General features: G+C 32.5%; 5 protein-coding genes across 6 annotated transcripts; 2 read left to right on the top strand and 3 right to left on the bottom strand.

The window, feature by feature from the left end:
- Positions 320 to 671, bottom strand: LOC109126985 (putative defensin-like protein 158). Of its 2 annotated transcripts, none has more exons than XM_019231017.1 (2): positions 617 to 671; positions 320 to 501 (listed from the first exon to the last, which is right to left on the bottom strand). In XM_019231017.1, the coding sequence occupies exons 1-2, from the start codon at positions 669 to 671 to the stop codon at positions 320 to 322; spliced, it is 237 nt and encodes a 78-aa protein (XP_019086562.1). The 2 variants fall into 2 exon arrangements, with proteins under 2 accessions (XP_019086562.1, XP_019086563.1); XM_019231018.1 differs by having other exon boundaries at positions 320 to 492.
- Positions 8,096 to 8,459, top strand: LOC109126996 (defensin-like protein 163). Its single transcript, XM_019231041.1, has 2 exons — positions 8,096 to 8,147; positions 8,281 to 8,459. Exons 1-2 carry the CDS (start codon positions 8,096 to 8,098, stop codon positions 8,457 to 8,459), a joined length of 231 nt encoding a protein of 76 aa, XP_019086586.1.
- On the bottom strand, positions 12,691 to 13,214 carry LOC104717267 (defensin-like protein 159). Its single transcript, XM_010434808.2, has 2 exons — positions 13,090 to 13,214; positions 12,691 to 12,978 (listed from the first exon to the last, which is right to left on the bottom strand). The coding sequence occupies exons 1-2, from the start codon at positions 13,139 to 13,141 to the stop codon at positions 12,797 to 12,799; spliced, it is 234 nt and encodes a 77-aa protein (XP_010433110.1). The 5' UTR covers positions 13,142 to 13,214; the 3' UTR covers positions 12,691 to 12,796.
- Positions 15,523 to 16,285, bottom strand: LOC104717265 (defensin-like protein 159). Its single transcript, XM_010434807.2, is given in 3 exon segments — positions 15,523 to 15,925; positions 15,928 to 15,980; positions 16,084 to 16,285. Coding segments are annotated over 3 exon segments (261 nt in total). The 5' UTR covers positions 16,136 to 16,285; the 3' UTR covers positions 15,523 to 15,769.
- Positions 17,006 to 18,570, top strand: LOC104720076 (putative F-box/LRR-repeat protein At5g25860). The gene is made up of 3 exons (XM_010438047.1): positions 17,006 to 17,980; positions 18,060 to 18,242; positions 18,328 to 18,570. Exons 1-3 carry the CDS (start codon positions 17,006 to 17,008, stop codon positions 18,568 to 18,570), a joined length of 1,401 nt encoding a protein of 466 aa, XP_010436349.1.

Below are 18,834 nucleotides of genomic sequence, written 5' to 3'. Positions count from 1 at the left end.
GGAGAGCTCTGAAAGTTTGGTTAGTTAAATTAAGATAATTAATCATCACTATATTTGTTTTATTAATTTGTAAATCATCACCATCGTTAGTTATTTTTATTCCAAATCTAGCCGTAATTGTTTTAAAACTTAACAATAAAGGTGACTGAAATCTTCTGATTTTTTTCCGATTGTTATTCAATCATAGAAGGCTTGAAGAACGTTGATAAAATTTTTTTTTAAAAAAAAGGCCTGAAGAACTTCCAGAATTTTATTCATATAGAATCAAGGAAATTATTTTCTTAATTTTGATATATTATTATTTAGAAAACTTGTCTCTTTAACAATTATATGTACAAACACATTTAGGATGTCTACCAACTTTGGTTTTCAAACATTTTCCAACTCCATTGTATCCCATATAGCAGTTTAGACGACAGTCAACAAGGTCACAGTATGGAGTTTCTGGATTAATGATTTTAGTACATAGATTTCCCTTAGCTTTCTCAACCGCTGAATACAAAATAATAATATCATGTTATGAGGTGATATATGTGCGCCCCAATAAAATATTTTATGTAATGTTAAAAAAATGAAAAATACTTTTCATGTTTGGAAGGGGAGATAATGAAATTACCTGAGAACACAAGCATGATTATGAGGAAATAATAAGAACATGATATTTTGGCCATGATCAATGTATCACAACAAATGAAAGCTACTAATGCTTTGTAAATTAGAGATAACAAATGAAAGTGACTTTTTTACTATTATTCTTTGTTCATTTTTTTTTTTTAACATCTATTCTGTGTTCATTTATATATAAGGGTAGACATGAAAACATATATCTAAGCAGAGATGATTAAAAAAGGAAAGTGAATGAATGTTAAAAGTGCAGGATTGACTACGCTGATTACTCACCTTCCCACCCTGTTCAATTATAGCAATTAAATTACTTCATTGAAAGAGTTTTTTTTCTTCTCCTAGTGCTTGTTTTATACTAGTATATACTTTTTCATTTTTATTACTCATCGCTCTATAGTTTTTCACATTAGTTAAGAAAACAGATAAATGTTCTATTATACCCTTATTTAATTATTAGAATTCTAAAAAATTTAATTTTTTATTTATTTAAAAAGAGGAAATGAGATAATTTCTACTAAAACTAACATTAGAAAGAGAGAGAAAATAACTAAACTGAAACAAAAAATTAGACCTAGAATGACAACTATTTTTAAAGGGAGGGAGTATGTATTATTATTATACACAGAAATTGTTTTATACCCATCCCATAAAATCATACTTAAAACTAAAAAGTGTCTTCAACTAGGTCAATCAAATAATTATTAGATTAACATTATTCCCTGATTTTCTTAGCACGTTATACCAACACTATTGCGTTTCTATCAGTTCATCACCATATCTATAGATTAACACTATCCCCTGATTATGTTATTATGTCGTTAGGTTAAAAAAAAAAAAATTATATCCTTTGATGATAATAGGTTATTTTGGATTTTTTATGGGTATTTTTTAATGGTGGTTGTTAATTTGGACCACTGAAAATTGGATAAAGAAGAGAGTGAGCCTACTCCATGTTTCCTAGTCTTTTCCTTCAGCTCAGCTGCTCCATTAATTTTCTTATCATCAAGAATCTAAGTCAAGAAGTCGTGGCCTCGTCTCAGACTCTCAATTATTCGCATTTTCATCATCCCAAAATAGAATCAATCATGTCCTTTCTTACCTTTCGTTGATAACTAAGAGTGCTTCATATATTCATTTGTTAGTTGTGAGTAATTTGTATATATACTTGGTTGTGGGTATCGGAATGGCTTTTTAATTATCATTTTTATGATACTAGTTTTTGCGTACATCTCATGTTATATTCGATTTACATACTATATAGGTTTAGTCAATAGGTTTCAAGAGCTAAAAATAATTTGAATTTTAAGTTTTATCTATCTAGTTAAAATTAATTCTTATGTCAATATTTATGCTGTAACGATATTTTAATTTTCTACAATTATTTGGCTGCACAGATATGGGGATGACTATTAATTTATACATGATTCGATGGATTCGATCTATTAGTCTAAAAAAGATCGTCTTATATATTAAGTCGATCTTTGTTCAAAAAAAATAATATATTAAGTCGATATCTTATTATACAATTACTGCAAATTTAACGGTGAAAATTTTCATTTGTATCGTACCATAAGATTTGGTAAATGCGAGAAATTGAATGGCATGGTGTTAATGTAGTAATTTTTACGTCGACATCCCCAACATTTAGGTCCCATCTTTTTTTTTTTCTATGGTCCTCATTACACTAATTGTTTTTTTTTTTGGGATATAGAAACTTTTAAACCTTTGAAGTTTTTTTTTTTTTTTTTTTTTGAATAAAATGTAAAATTTATTCGAAAAATACTTGGTTACAACAGAATGCAGCGTTTGTATATGAAATCTGTGATTCAAAAAAGTTTAAAAAAGATTTGTGTTAAAAAAACTAATAGTATTGTGAGTGCTTGTCTTCATCTTGAAGCGAGCCAGACGAATAGAAGATCGTTGCTTTGGATAGAGAGCAGGCGATCCCGGACTTGTCGATCAAGTTGTTTTGTGAGCAGAGAGGGTGGGATCGGTGATTCCCCATGACGTCTTCTATTCCGCTCCCTCCAAAGAGAGTGAACCGCAGCTTGAAAACTACACCGTAGTAGAAACAGAGTGTGCTTGCCAAGAGATGCATCTGTGAGGAGTAATAGGAGTGAGTCCCAGTCGGTTGAAAATGTACTTCGTAAGAGTACCAAGGTGAGCCTTGTCCAGATTTCCTTGGAGTAAGAGCAAGCAAAAAACAAATGGTTTCGCGTTTCCTGCGAGTTGCTGCAGAGAGCACAAGTACCATCAATCCGTGTGTTCCAGTGCTGCATTCGATCACTAGTCGTAAGCCGATTCAAGATGGCTAACCAGACCAAAAAAGAGTACTTAGGTGTGGCGTGAGAGAACCAAACACCTGCATACCAAATCCTTTGTTGCTTGACAATGCGAACAAAGTCCCATGTATCTTTTGTGCAGAAGGATGCTTTGTATTTATCTCTTTTTCCTTTCCAGAGGACAATATCCTCTGTCTCGACCAAACCCCTGTTGCGCAGACTGTCAAGGACTTCCTCAATTTTATTGAAGTGGTTTACCCTGTGTCTTCTCGGCCTATTAAGTAGAGCTTCAGCTACAGTGGCATGTAAGCTTATACCCATGTCAATGCACCCACGCGGACCTACAACATCAATTAGGCAGCCGAACTGCGACCAATTATCATGCCAGAAGGAGATGTTCTTTCCACTATGTACCTCATATTTTACAAAATCAGAAGCCAACCTGCGACATTTCAACAACTTTTTCCACATCCAAGAACCTGTAGTGGAGTTAGGAGAGATCGACCAAAAAGAACCTTTCCTGAGCAGATAAGCTCGAATCCAGTTGGTCCAAAGTGAGTCGCTCGAAAGAAGTCGCCAAATGAGTTTTAGGCAACTTACTTGATTAACATCATGCAGAGAACGCAATCCCAAACCTCCTTCGTCCTTGGGGAGACAGACATCCGACCAGGCTACCTTTGTCTTTTTCGCATTTAGTGAGGGGCCAGACCATAAAAACGCAGAACACAGGCTATCAATCTCTGCAATGCACGCTCTAGGTAAACGATAAGCTGACATCCAAAAGTTTGTAAGACTGTGTAGAACCGAAGTGATGAGTTGCAAACGTCCCGCAAAAGAGAGATGCCTTGCAGTCCAACTCCCGATCCGCTCTCGAATCCGTTCTACCAAAGGCGTGTAATCTGAGGTGGTCATACGTTTAGTCAAGAGAGGCAATCCAAGATATCGGACAGGTAGAGTGCCATTTGCAAAAGGGAAAGAACTTAATATTACTTCCCTGTCGCTATGTGAGACTCTTGCCATATAGAGTGTCGATTTCTCGAGGCTAATATTGAGACCTGAGAAACCAGCAAACTGATCAAAAATTTGTAAAATACCCTCAATAGAGCTCTTAGTCCCATCCATAAATACCAAAAGGTCGTCTGCAAAGCACAAATGTGTGAGTTTGACATTGTGGCAATGGGGGTGATATCCAATTTGTCGTTCTAAAGCTGCTCTATCAATCATTGCAGACAAGACTTGCATACAGATTACAAAGAGGTAGGGAGATAGAGAACACCCTTGACGAAGTCCTCGTTCACTACGAAACAGTCCGGCTAGCTCACCATTTACCTGCACCGAAAAAGATGCTGTGGTGATGCAGAGTTCAATCCATCGAATGAAACGTGGTGGAAATTGCAGAGTCAATAGCACGGATAAAAGGAAAGGCCACTGGACTGAATCAAAAGCCTTTGAGATATCAATCTTGATGGCACTTCGAGGAGAAACAGTGTCCTTGTGGTAATCTTTGACGATCTCTGAAGCTAGTAGAACATTTTCCATGAGCAAACAACCCTTGACAAAGGCAGATTGATTGGGAGCAATGAACTCAGGTAGTAGCTTTTTTAATCGAGTAGCAAGAATTTTTGAGATCACCTTGTAGATGACATTACAGCACGAAATTGGTCGATAATCTCTCAGTTCAGTAGCCTCCTTTTTCTTTGGGATTAAGGCTAAAATTGTAGCATTAACCCCTTTTGGCAAGAAGCCGTATATGAAAAAGGACTGAATGGAGGAAGTGAAATCCTTCTGCACAATAGACCATGTCGATTGGAGGAACTCAACGGTATAACCGTCAGGGCCGGGGCTTTTGTCAGTAGGCATAGAGAAGAGGGTATCTCTGATTTCATTAGCCGTAACTTCTGCTTCTAATTGTGCCTGAGTAGCTTCTGAACAACGGTAGCTTAACAAGGAAGACAGCGCTGTTTCTGGGATTCCTTGATATTGAGACGGTTTAAGGCCTAAAAAAGCCTTGAAAAATCCCTCCGCCTCAACTTTGATCTCTTCTTGCGTATCAACAATGGAGCCGTCTGCACATTTGATCTCTCGTATTGTATTTCGAAGCTGACGAGTCTTTGCAGCATTGTGGAAAACCTTGTTGTTGCCATCTCCTACCTTTAGCCAGTGTAACTTTGACCTCTGCTTTAGGAATTTTTCTTCTAACCCTGAAACAAGTGGCCAACGGCTGTAAGCTACTGATTCCTGCTGCATTGCTTGCTCAGTTGGGTTTTGCAAAGTCACCAGCTGAGCTTTGCATAGGTGCGCATAAGCTTCCTTTGCCTTTTTAGTCAAGTCTCCGAGAGAATCCTTACTAAACTGCTTAAGGCGTGGCTTCAAGGCTTTCATCTTCTTAGAGAATCAAAAAAGCGCAGAGGTGGAATGATATAACGGCTCTGTTGTATCCCAAAATTCCTTGACCAAAGGCAAAAACCGTTCATCATGGATAACCGCATTTGTGAATTTGAAAGGTTTACGGGGTTGAATGGGATCAGCACCAATTTTTATTCGACATCTTAGATGATCCGAGCATCCTCCTCCCTCAAAAACACTATAAGAATTTTGGTAATCATTGGCCCACGAGTCATTTACCAAAACCCTATCAAGTTTTTTGCAAATGAGACCATGATCACGCTTGTTACACCAGGTGTATAAAGGGCCGTGAGACAGCATGTCTGCAAAATTACAGTACTGCACCATCTCTTGAAAATCTCGCATTCCAGGCATCACAACAGAGTGTGTTTCATGAAGAGAATGTTCCTCCATTTTTAGTACCTCATTAAAATCCCCGACCACCATCCATGGTTTGTTGCGAACCATGGGCGAGTCTTGGTGGGCTTTCAAATCCTCCCACAAGAGTCGTCGCTCTTCAATAGAATTAGCCGCATACACAAAAGAAACGAAGAATTCTTGTGTTGCACCTTCCATTAAAACAGAACATGTGATCACTTGACCACTTGTAAAACATGGAGTTAAACGGACAGTGGGGCCCCAAACCACCCAAATTCGTCCCCGCCGGCGAGAAGTATAGTTGGAGAGATAGGACCAACCCGGGAAAACCGATCCCACTATAGCATCAACTCTTTTCTCCTTTACTCTAGTTTCCAAAAGAGCCCCAAACTGAAAATTACCCTTCTTGATCCAGTCCCTTAGAATGGAATGTTTAGACATTTTGTTGAACCCGCGAACATTCCAGAAAAAACTCGACATGGATTAATGATGAGGGGTCCTCCGACCCTGGTCCCGGGGGGGTTGGGTAGAGGTTGCTGAAATGAATTTATGAGAGTATTTTGAAGCACGTGGAATGGACTCACGTGGTGGAACAATGGTTTTCGTTCCCCTATTTTTCTTTAGAGCAAGACTGTCATCAACTACCAAACACTGTATTTCCACTGGCAGTGCATCAACTTGACTAGTAACCTCCACCGCTGCGGTATTTGTACTGTCCTCGTCTTTGTTATCTTTGAAACCCGCCGCATGATTATTACTATCCTCTGCTTTATTATCCTCATCATCTTCACCCTGCTCACTAAGAACAGAGTAAGAGTTCGACAGAATAGAGGCTGCCCTTGTTGCAAGAGCAGGAGTTTGCTTTTTTGAGCTGGGACTTTGCTTGGATCCCGATTTCTGTGGAGTAATCCATCCCTCATTTTCACCCTCCTCAACAACGTCCGTGGTAGCTACATTAGACTGTGAAACAGCGAGAGAGTTCGCTTCCTGCTGAAAAATCGCTGCAACTGGAGGAGGAAAATTATCCTGCTTAACACTTGTGGTATGCCTAGCCTCAAGACAAGCGGATGTTAGATGTCCCCATTTGGCACAGCCACCACATCTAGGAGGTAGCCAAGGATAGGAGTACGTTATTACCACATCCAATTCACCTTCTTCCTCTCCGGCCAAGTGATATTCACTTGGCAAATCTTTCGTTAAATCCGCTTCTACCTGAATTTGAGCTTCATCAAAACTAGTGCAGGCTTCAGTTTTTGGATGTAATTTCAGAGGTTGTCCCACTGCACTGGACAAGAACTCAAGCCCCTTATCCGTGTACAGGGTAGGAGGAACGTTTTTCAACACAACCCACAAAGGGACAGATTTGAGAGCTGGCTGCGCCTCCTCTGCAAACGGCGACCATTTGGAGAGGAGCATTGGGATGCCCATAATATTCCACATACCTCTGTTTAGAACTCTGTTTCGAGTTCCCTCGGATCTGATTCGAAATTTCACCGTTGTTTCATTAACCACAATAACATCAATAAGAGACGAGTGATCACCCAATCTCCAGATTTTATTCACAATCATGTGAATCTTCCCCACATGGGGTGCTTTTTCACTAAGAAACTTTCCTACCAAGAAATCTTCCCAAAGAGGTTTCGCATCCTGGAACACCGCCTTTGGAACTACCACTGTTTGCTTGCCATCCACTTCCGAAACAACAAAAGGCTGTTTAGTAAACATAGTCTTCTTCGCCGCGTTCAGCCACCGCTTTTGATCCCCAGAGACAATGGACTTTGATTTTGAAACCCCAAAACTCACTTCCTCAGAACCCTTACAGACCACTTCCAGCGGGCTAGTACAACTACTAGTTTGCGCCGGTAGGACACCCGTATCCCCCGCCGGCAGAGGACGACCATCCTGAGACGGCAGATCCGCCGTCATCAGTAGACTTGGTGATCAAGCTTTGAAACCCTAATCGCCTTACAAAACACCTTCCACGTCAGCAAAGAAAAAAGTCCTTTGACTCTACGATTTGTTCATTATACAACCTTTGAAGTTTGACCATTGGATAATAGGTTTCCATTATTTAGGTTAATAATATAAAAATTTCAAAGCATAAAATAAAAAGTAGAGAATAAGAAAAGGGAAATTAATTTATTTGTTGCCAAAAAAAAAGTGAATGGATTTTTTAGTTCTTTTTTTTTAATACTATTTACATTAATTTGATTCAAATCACTGGTCAAAGACTCAAAGTCTTCACATTTGTTTTGAATATGCATGTTTCCTAAAAAGAGTTTTTAATCTATGTTTATCTATCTACTCATTTGTAATCTATAATTCTATATAAACGTTCTCTCTTTATCACCGTTCAATATCAAAAAAATGCTCCAAACAAATAATTACTAGATTAACACATATATCATCTAATTTTTCCGTAAGTCATGGCCAAGCTATTGTGTTCGTATCTGCTCATCTCCATCTTTATTCTCTCAGGTTCGTATGCCTTTTTATATCATTGAACATGTAATACAACTTAAATATGAACTGAAATCGTACTTCTAGCTATATCATCATCATTTAAGATTAATTTGTAATCTTTTTAATAATTTTTATTTTGTCGTTTTAGCTTTGTTGGCTGTGCCAAGTGCAGAGGGGGCAAATATAAAAAGATGTTCTGTGAACGTGAAGCTTAGCAAGCCATGCACTTTTCAAGAATGCATACCAATTTGCTATCAAAAGTACAACGGGAATGGCGTTTGTACCGGAAATAAAAACCAATTTTGCACTTGCGTTTATAATTGTTAGTTTAAGACACACACAAAAAAAAACAATCTGTAAATGGTGCCTTAAATTATACCCTGACGTAAAAAATACATACAGTACATGTATTTGGACGATATGCTCATATGAATAAATGATACCTTATAAAAATATTCTATTTGCTTGTCAATGAAAACCGGTTTATTTATGATTGAACCAGTTCACTCTAAAACCGATAAATTTCCAAAATTTAAAACTTAACCGACGAAAATTGGAAGTTTCAACTTTGGTTCAGTTCGAAAGGCAATAGTTAATTACAAAAGTCTCGTGTGCTCTGTTTGTTCTGTTTTGTTCACGATACCCTGCTCTGTTTCGCTAAAGTTGTTTTGTTTTTTTTTGACAGAAATTAGTACATTAATTCTCTACGAGTTTTTTTGTTTAAAACGCTTGGAATAATCATATATATATATAAAAGTAAGGTTTTACTCTCTTCTTATTGGTCTACTTGGCAATACAATTTTAACAAAAAAATATTTATATTAAAACACAAATTTAAAAACAATTAATTTTCACATTTAACTCACATAATATAAAACTGAAATCATATAAATCCCTCTATAAATTATGCATTAACTTTATTTATCCACTAAGTTGTATTAATCAATTGTATTAAAACAAAACAATAAATTAGAATTGTAACTCTCATTTTTCTAAATGTAATTTTTCATCATTTCTCTTATTATAAATACTCATTATCTTATTTTCTTAGTCTATCACTCTTTCATTCTCTCATTTTCTTCCACTACTCTCAAATCTTTTATTTTATTTTTGTTTTGTTTTGTTTTGTATTTTTTTTGTTATTGTTGTTGTATGGGTTATAAAAAATCAAATCAAATATCATTGTAAAAGCTTAGTTTTAGAGTTTGTATGATATGTATATCTTATATATATTTTTTAATTTTTTAATCTTTTAAAAGATTTATCTCCATTTTCTATTTTATATTAACATCTTATAAGTCATTATTTACATACTTTCTTACAATATTCACCACACAATAAGATCATGAAGTTGAAATGATCTATATCTAATTATCTATTATGTCTCTGGTTATCTCACATATTCATGTATCATTTTTAATAATTTATAAAGATCAATATAATATTTAAAGATCAATATATTTATCCATTTATAAAGTCTATTTTGTTTTGTAAAGTCTACCAACTCTATTTATAAAGACTATTTTGTTTTGTGATCCAATTGACAAATCTGCAAAGATCAATATAATATATATATATATATATATATATTATTATGATTTGAGGTTTTTGAAAACAAAAAGAAAATAATTAAATAATTGGTTTTTGTGTGTTTAATCAAAATAAAAAATGATCCAAAAAAGAAATCATATTCAACTAGAACTTAAATATAAAAATAAAATATAATTTTAAAAATACCATTTAACTAAATTCTCTAAAGATGAAACCATTACTATGAAATCTAGCACTATAAATTAAATTGATGAGTGAAAAAAAAACAAAAAAATATAAGTTATCTTTGGGGTTTTAAAAATTATTGAGATTGAAGAATTCATATAATTTTGTAAGAAAACTAATTTAGTTTGTCACTTCAAAAGTAATATTTTTTTTTTTGAATATTATGTGTAAGTTTTGAGTTTATATCAACAAACAACCAAATCATGTGAATTTTGATTCAGCCACTTGGTATTTCTTTTGTTTTAGGTTATAAAAAATTAAAATATTTATTTATAATTAAAGGCATGTAACTTCATTTAACTCAAATGTAACTCCTATCCAATAATTGTACATTAATTCATTCCTCCATTTAACTCAAATGTAACTCCTATCCAATAGTTGTACATTAATTTTTGGTTAAATTTTAATATTTTTTAATTATTTTGGTTGGCTAAACTTATATTCATATTTTGGTTGGCTAAATTAATATATTTCTCATGTAAAATTATTGCTTATAATATATTTCCCATTTCAAAGTTTAAAGCAATATATCATATATATAAAAGTAAGGTTTTGGTCTCTCCTTATTGGTTGATTTTCATTTAATGGTTTCTAATTTTTTTTATTTTTTTCTTTGCTTTCTAATTGCTTTAAACAATATTTAATACCCAATAAATACAATACATTTAACTCACACATTAAAATAAAATTATAACTGGAAATAAAATAAATTATGCATTAATCATATTCTACCACTCAATTTTATTCAAACACAATAAATTACTATTGTAACTCCATAATTCTAAATGTAACTTCCATCATTTCTTATCATATAAATGGATATCAATAAGCATTCTCTCAATCTCTCATTCTCTCATATTGACATTCTTTTACTATCTCATTTTCACATTCTCTCATTCTCTTCTACAATACCTCAAATCATTTTTCATTTTTATTTTATTTTTAATTTCTTATTTTTGTTGTATGGATTGTAAAATACAAATGAAATATCATTGTAAATTTTTAATGCTAAATTTTAATTTTAGAGACTATATGATAGATATTTTACATTGTTCTTATTTTAAAAGATTCATTTCCATTATCTAATTTGGATTATTATCTTATAAGTAATCATTCTCTCCTCCTCTCCCACCAATATCAAATGTTGTTATATCTCATATGTGTTGTAAGAGTTTGATTCTATATTTTAATTTAGAAAGTATTATATATATTTAACATTGTTTTCAATTTTTATTTTATTTATATAAAAACAAAATATTTCTTTTATATTTCTTGCCTTTCTAATCTATTCATATTTATTTTTTAAATTTGTATAGTTAAATTTAAATTCACATATGTTGGTTTTAACAAAAAAGATAACTTTATTTGAGAAGTAGATGTTCCTATTCATTTTTAAATGATTAATGTGTAACATAATATATATAAGCATTTTGTCTTGCAATCACAAGTTCCATGTCCATTGCTTAACTTCATGGTTAAACTATAATATATGTTGTCCTATTTGTATGAACAACAACATACTTATTGAATATATTTAAAAGAGCAAATGATTAATCGAAATAAATATTTCTCCAAATTTTATAATTCAATCAGTGTGAGTGTTCTTATTACTTTGAAAAACCTTTACATTGAAGTTCATAAAATCATATAAGAAAACTAAAATACTATGTCACTTCAAATTTGGAAGGAAACACTTGGTATTCCTTTAAAAAAAAGTCAAGACACATATAAAAATTTATTAATATTTAACTTACTTTGAAGACATAAAAGGTCATTTAACTCAAAACTAACTTCTATCCAATAATTCCATACATTTCTCCCACAAATAAAAAAAATATATATATATATATATGTTCAAGATTATATTTAAATATTACAGAATTTTTTAGTTAGCTAAACTTATAGTCATATATACAATATATATACATAAGAATGTATATTACTTATTAACACCATAATTCGACTCATTATTTGTTTAACTCAAAATTGGTTTCAAAGCCAACTAAAGAAAAACAGAAACAATCTTATTGATATTAGACCAAAACATGGGCATACAAACATAATCACTTACACAGAAGATAATTATTTTTTAAAAATAACTTAGTATTGCAACATCAACGTATGAAGGGTTTACATAGGCAGTTAATTAGAAAATCTAAAATACAATAAATGTATTGGGAACAATATCTGTCAATGATAAGATTGGATCCTCAAAAGCAAGAAACAACATCCTCATAATTCATTATAAAAATAAACATCACAATTGTACACATCTAAACGAAATGGTATAAACATATAGTGTATAAATACAAGTGACTGCAAAGCCCATATATGTCTAATTAAAACGAAATAATACAAAAGAGAAAACGAAAAAGACAAAAAAAAAAACAAAAAAGTGCCAACTACACCACAATCCATGCAACGGGTGGGTTAGCACCTAGTTTCTTTAATAACATAAAAATCTCAAAGTATAAAAATAAAGTTAAGAAATACTTAAAGAGAAGTGAATGGATTTATGCAAAAAATTGTAAAACACGAATCAGCATATATATAGTGAATCCCTTCTGCGTAACGCCGGTCGTGGCATCCACTTTATATTTAGTTTATAATCTATAAAGTTTGATATGGTATTAGAAGCCTTATTGTTCTGAGTTGGTTACTTTTCTGATCTTAAACTATGTTATGGTTCAAAATGGACAAGGGAAATCACATCATCATTTTGAGGACATCTTGGAAATTTTCCAAAACAAATCATTCAGACAATCAGACTGCAAATGGATGACATACGGAAGGATGAAGATCTTTTAGATATATTCATATCCATTAAGAACGTGATAAATTTAATTTTACTATCACTAATCACCACAATGGTTATAAAGAAAACACATCTAACAATTAAATAGACAACCACAATTTTGAGGCCCTCCGACTTTAGGATCGTCAAAACATTTGCCAACTCCATTGTAATAAGAAAAGCAGCTTAAACGGCAATCGACAAGATCACATGGAGTTTCCTTTTTAATCGTCAAATGACATCGCTTATCCTCAGCTCTTGCAACCATTAGAAAAGCTACAAAAGTAAAACATCGTGGTATATACATATGATCAATCACAATTCCATAAAATTATCATGTACATGTATATTTTGTATGCTTATAAATATGGAAACGTATGAAATTACCTGACAACACAAGAATGAGTACAAGGAAATAAGAACATGATAACTTGGCCATGATCAATATATATTACAGCTAAACAAAGACCGAAGTTTTGTGAAACTAGAGGTGATACGGAAGGGTCCTTTGTTTGGATTAATGTTTAAATGGCTGTGTATAAATGGTTATGTGTATACTATTATATACTGGTTGCTAGGTACGGGGTGTCCTTTTTTTCTTTTTTTTTTCATCCAAAGCAGGATCTCTAAACATTTGGTAACTTTAAAATTTTTAAGAGATCTTACGCTTTTTTTTTTTGGACGAAAAGAGATCATTCTTTACATGGATTCTTTACAATATACATTAACCATAATTATAGAAAAACGAAATCGGTGTGACTGATCTATTTCTAAGGGGGAAGTATTGGTTTAGGATTTAGAAAGAATTTTAATGACTTTAAAAGTTAGGTAAAATATGTTATTATTCAATCAAGACTTTTAAAAATTCTTTAAAAATTTGGTGTTATTGGTTGTGGATTTGTAAAAAGTTATCTAAAATCTTGATAAATCTAGTGTTATTGGATTAAGAGTTTTATAAAGTCATTAAAAGTTTTATGTTATTCAAGTAAAACAAAAGAATCTTGGATTGTTAATGAATTCAAATTTTATGTTATTGGTTTAGGATTTTATATCATTTCCTTCATAACAAAAGTCATGAAAACTCTTTCATCAAATAGAAAGATTTTACAAGATTAGAAAAAACAAATCATCAAGATTTTAAAAAACTTCCTAAACAATCTCTTAGAATCCTTCATTTTTAACTTTCAATTTTCTATGATTCTAACAATCAGCAAGAACATAAAGTCATTAAAATTCTTTCTAAATCCTAAACCAATACCTCTCCCTAAGTCTAATTACTCAAATTATTTGATGCATTATATTTATTCATAAGTATGCCTATAATCACTCCAATCAAAATCCATTCTCTAATCATCAACTCATTTTCCAAATTAAAACTAGCTTATCTATAAAGATTCTTTAGAAAGTTAAAAGCACGTCCAAAAAAAAAAAACTCGGAAACTGATTATGGCAACGAAAATATATACTCAACGGAAATGGAAATCTCTCATGTTCCAAATCTTCTTCTTTTTAACTCATAGTAATCTATATTCTAAAACCTTACTATTTTTCAATCTTGATACTAAAAGATTAAAGGTTAATGTGTAGTGTATATAATCTTTGATTTATAATATTTGTGACTCAAATCCTAATAATTACAGTAAACACACATACAATAAAACCTCTATAAATTAATACTCTATAAATTAATAAATACTATAAATTAATAATTTTTGTCAGTTCCAAGTCGGAGCAGTGTAAAAAATAACAAAATTCGATAAGATAATAAGATAATAATTTTTTTTGAAATCCCCATGTAAAATATGGTCCCAATAATATCATAAATTAATAATCATGTAAAATTACATATATATAATGTATGTTTCTCCTAAAGCTCATATCTACAAAACAACTGTTATGTTGTATTTTCAAACTATAATGATATAAAATATTTTGTAACATGTCATAAATATAGCTACATTTTTTTTAAGTTTTCAATTTTTAGATATCCATCATTTACATTTTGATTGTTTGATTAACTATTAAAATACAACAATCTATATTATTATTCATAAATTTAATTTTATGTATGTCATGTGTATAAGTGAATTTTTCTATTGTTTTTGTAATTTATAGTTAATAATGTTTTCTAAATATTACAAATTCAATTCCAATACCATAAAATTTTTAATATCCGAAAATTATTGTTAAAATTGTCTCGATTCATAATTTTTAAAAGTTAAACTATTAAAAATATATCTATAAATTAAAAATTATTAATTTACACTATAAATTAATAATTATTAATTTATAGTCATAGATAAATTAATATCACTATAAATTAATAAAATGTCTTGGTCCAAACATTATTAATTTATAGAGGTTTTACTGTATCTTAATTGGCGTAGGACATCAAAACTAATCTCCCACTAAAAAAATTGACTAGAAATAGATTGATTTAATAAATAATTAGACTAAAGTATCTTTGTAGATCCTCTATTTAATTATCTTTAATTTAGTCTGATTTGCAAAGTCGTAATTTGCTTTCAAACTATGATTATTGTGTTCATCTTCAATTATTCGTGGGAAAATAGATCGTCTTCATTGTGAATTAAGTAGTGTTAAAAAGAAAAAGACCATATTTCATGGTGAAAACTAGAATAACAATAAAGTGACTGAAATCCCCATAGCTTTTGTAAATTAAGTCATAAAGAATGATGGACACCATCTAGTTTTTTTTTCTTTCTTTGACATCAAAATCACCGTAAATTATTAAATTTGTTCGAAAAGACTGATCTGAAAAACAACTATTTCGGAACCAACAAACTTACATCGGAAAAAGAATAATCTCGTACTCGAACATCTTTTGCAAGGCTATCGATACAGATATTATTAATTCAAGGAATAAGATAACAAATCAAAAGATTTATGAAAGAAGATCTAAGATTATGAAATATAACTCTAATTCAGTAACCAAAGCAGGCCAAACATCTGTCTCTTAATGGAGACCTAGTTTTTATTCATATCAATTAAGGAAATCGAATATTTATTATATGACGACAGGTACAGCTTTTATAAAACTGTCGCCCTAACAATTGTAGAGACAACCACAATTAGAAGGTCCTTTTACTTTACGATCGTCAAAACACTTTCCAACTCCATTGTAGCCACTATAGCAGCTTAAACGGCAATCGACAACATTACATGGAGTTTCTTTGTTTCGACAACATTACATGGAGTTTCTTTGTCAATCGTCAAATGACATTGCTTCCCCTCAGCTCTTTCAACGATTAAAGATCCTACAAAATTAGTTACACATCATGTTATGACCACAAACTATATATATTTATTATATAATTAACATTTTTCAGATCTTTGGAATGGTAACATAAGAAATTGTACCTGAGAACACAAGCATGAGTACAAGGAAATACGAACATGATAACTTTGCCATGATCAATGTCACAAAAAAATGTTTCCAATTAAAGCTTTTTTCTTTGTTACGTTTAGTGTTTTTAACTGCGTAGTAATGATTGTTAATGTGTGCCCAATATATATATATATATATATATGGCCAGACTGGATGGTTCTCTTTTTTACTATATTATCATTTAATATATATAAAAAAGGTTTTGATAAATTAAAGAAAAGGTTTTAATAAATAAAAAAAAAGTTTTTGAGTTTTGACTATTGCTAAAATCATTAACTAATTTACAAATTGAATAATAAATTGGGATATTCGTTTATTGGTTAACCGAAAAAATAGCTTTTTGACTTTTGAAAAAATCATTAACTAATAATAGGCAAATATATAAAAATAAATATAAATAAATAATCAGTGCATAGAAGTATTTTAATAATCAGTCCAATATATATTGGTAAATAATTTATTAACATTTTCATCATCGAAAAGGTAAATACTGTAGTTGACAAAACACTATTTTGCTATTAAATAAAAATAAATAATCAGAAAAGGTAATGAACTGCAAGTCAGGTCGTTGACAAACCATTCTTTAATCTGTTGCTTCTGTGGCAAGTCAGGTCGTTGGCTCCTTCATCTGCAAGTTAAGTCGTCTGCTGTTGTTTCTGGTTGCTCCGTCTGCAATCTAGGTCGTCTGGTCGTCGAGATCATACCGATCTGATTGAACTGGGTAAACAATCTTGTGTGTGTTCGTTGTACTTTCTTTTTTGCGACTTGTTTTCAATTTGATTCAAACCGTTTGCGATACACAGAGTCAGAGAGGTTATTGAATCGTGATCCGAGAGAGTTATCTTAACAATCTTCTAATATTGAACTTACTCGTAGGATTTAGTGGCGAAGAAAATGGTAGAATATGAGTGTGAAGATGCAATCAGCTCTCTTCCAGACGAGATACTTGCTAAGATCTTGTCCTATCTGCCCACGAAACGAGCTGCTTCAACTTCAGTTCTGTCTAAAAGATGGAGAACTCTGTTCTCACTGATGAATCATCTCTTTCCGTCGCATCTCGACTTTGACGACTCATATTTCTTGAATCCCAAGCTAAGTAAACAACAGAGATCAAGAAGACGAAACGAGACTGGGCAAAGCTTCAGAGCTTTCGTTGACAAAACACTGTCTTGTAGTAACAAACCCATAAACAAATTCTCACTAAAACATCTCGAGGATGTTCACCACATGGATCAAACCAATAGATGGATATCAAAGGTCTTGGAACGAGGCGTCTCGGAGCTCGATCTTCGCAGAAAGACCACTTGGTTTGGGAGGCCACCACGTCCTCTTCCCTCAGATGTATTCACAAACAAGACTCTCGTTAAGCTGACATTAGGAACATTGCTTTTTGTTGGAATTGATCCTCCAAAAGTCTTCCTTCCATTGCTCAAGAGTCTCTCCCTTGATACAGTTTACTACGTAGTGGAAAAGGAACGCTATTCCTATTCCATCTGTTTTTCCGAGGTGATGCTTGAAGGTTGCCCATTCCTGGAGGAATTTTTCCTGAATCACGTTTCAATTAACCACAAAGAAGCTCCAGGAACATCCGGAATCATATACCATGAAACCCTTAAAAGACTCACAGTTCACAGAAAATGCGGACAAATGGTATTTGACACGCCCAATCTTGTCTACCTCGATTTCTCTGATTACTCTACATGTGGTATAGAATCGGCTGATTTCGTGGATACCCTTGTGGAGGCCCGCCTCGATCTTGATATACCTTGGAAGGGACGGGCGAGAACTTTCCGTATGAATAATATAACGAGAGAAATTGAATGCATGACTAACGTTGAGATCCTTCACCTCTCTTCCAACACTGTTAAGGTCTAAAATTCCTCACATTTCCCTTCCTTCTTCTCTGATCAAAACCATGTCCATGACCACTAGTGTTTGTGTTGCACAGCTTATGTATAATAGACTCTATGATTACTGGGAAGAAGATCAAGATGATTGCGGCTTGAGTTTTCCACGGTTTGAAAACCTTGTTAAACTCTCTTTCGAGACAAGATCGAAACGACAACCACGTTGGAAAATGCTAACAGTTGTGATGGATAAGGCACCAATTCTTGAAACTCTTGTCCTCAAGGTAAATTTCACTTGTTTTTTTATGTTACTTCTTGCACGTTTAGTATGCTAGCTGCCTTATAATTGTATATATGGTTGTTCTCCAGGGCTTGTACTCTATCCGCTATGAAGGTGTCTCCGTCAATGAGAATGTAGTGAAGGTGCTAGATATTTATGGTTACAGAGGAGGTCGTAATGAATTGAGACAACTGAACCGTTTCTTGTCCCAGATGATTTGTCTTCGATTGATCAAAGTGGAAATTGATGCTGCAATAGTTGATGTCGACAAGAGACTTCAAATCACCAACGACCTTCTTTCTCTTCCCAAATGCCAAGTCCAGTTCTTGTGAGAATATTATTTATTATCTATACAACCAAATCGGCTGCTATACTAATTAAGTGGCTAATTCTTTGGACTTTTATATAAGTATTTTACAAAACTATGTTTATTAATGAGAAGAATTCAATATACCCTCCTCTAGTTATCCACTAGATTCATATAATCTTTCTGCATTTTCTTAAAGTTGAAATGTTTCATAAGAAAAGGATGGAGAAAAACTGATAAATAAGTTACTCCTAGATTAAGGAAATTATTATGATTTAGATATAAAAGC

The sequence above is a fragment of the Camelina sativa genome, chromosome 10 (genome assembly GCF_000633955.1).
Source record: "Camelina sativa cultivar DH55 chromosome 10, Cs, whole genome shotgun sequence".
Lineage (NCBI taxonomy): Eukaryota > Viridiplantae > Streptophyta > Magnoliopsida > Brassicales > Brassicaceae > Camelina > Camelina sativa.
The sequence above is the reverse complement of the archived record's forward strand: the minus strand, read 5'-3'. Positions and strand labels throughout refer to the sequence as shown.

Coding starts and splice junctions, on each gene's coding strand:
- LOC109126985 (XM_019231017.1), bottom strand. CDS start 671: ATGGCCAAAATATCATGTTCTTATTATTTCCTCATAATCATGCTTGTG. Junction 502..616: donor AATCATGCTTGTGTTCTCAG/GTAATTTCATTA, acceptor ATATTATTATTT/TGTATTCAGCGGTTGAGAAA.
- LOC109126996 (XM_019231041.1), top strand. CDS start 8,096: ATGGCCAAGCTATTGTGTTCGTATCTGCTCATCTCCATCTTTATTCTC. Junction 8,148..8,280: donor CTCCATCTTTATTCTCTCAG/GTTCGTATGCCT, acceptor TTGTCGTTTTAG/CTTTGTTGGCTGTGCCAAGT.
- LOC104717267 (XM_010434808.2), bottom strand. CDS start 13,141: ATGGCCAAGTTATCATGTTCTTATTTCCTTGTACTCATTCTTGTGTTG. Junction 12,979..13,089: donor ACTCATTCTTGTGTTGTCAG/GTAATTTCATAC, acceptor TTACTTTTGTAG/CTTTTCTAATGGTTGCAAGA.
- LOC104720076 (XM_010438047.1), top strand. CDS start 17,006: ATGGTAGAATATGAGTGTGAAGATGCAATCAGCTCTCTTCCAGACGAG. Junction 17,981..18,059: donor TCTCTTCCAACACTGTTAAG/GTCTAAAATTCC, acceptor TGTGTTGCACAG/CTTATGTATAATAGACTCTA. Junction 18,243..18,327: donor TTGAAACTCTTGTCCTCAAG/GTAAATTTCACT, acceptor GTTGTTCTCCAG/GGCTTGTACTCTATCCGCTA.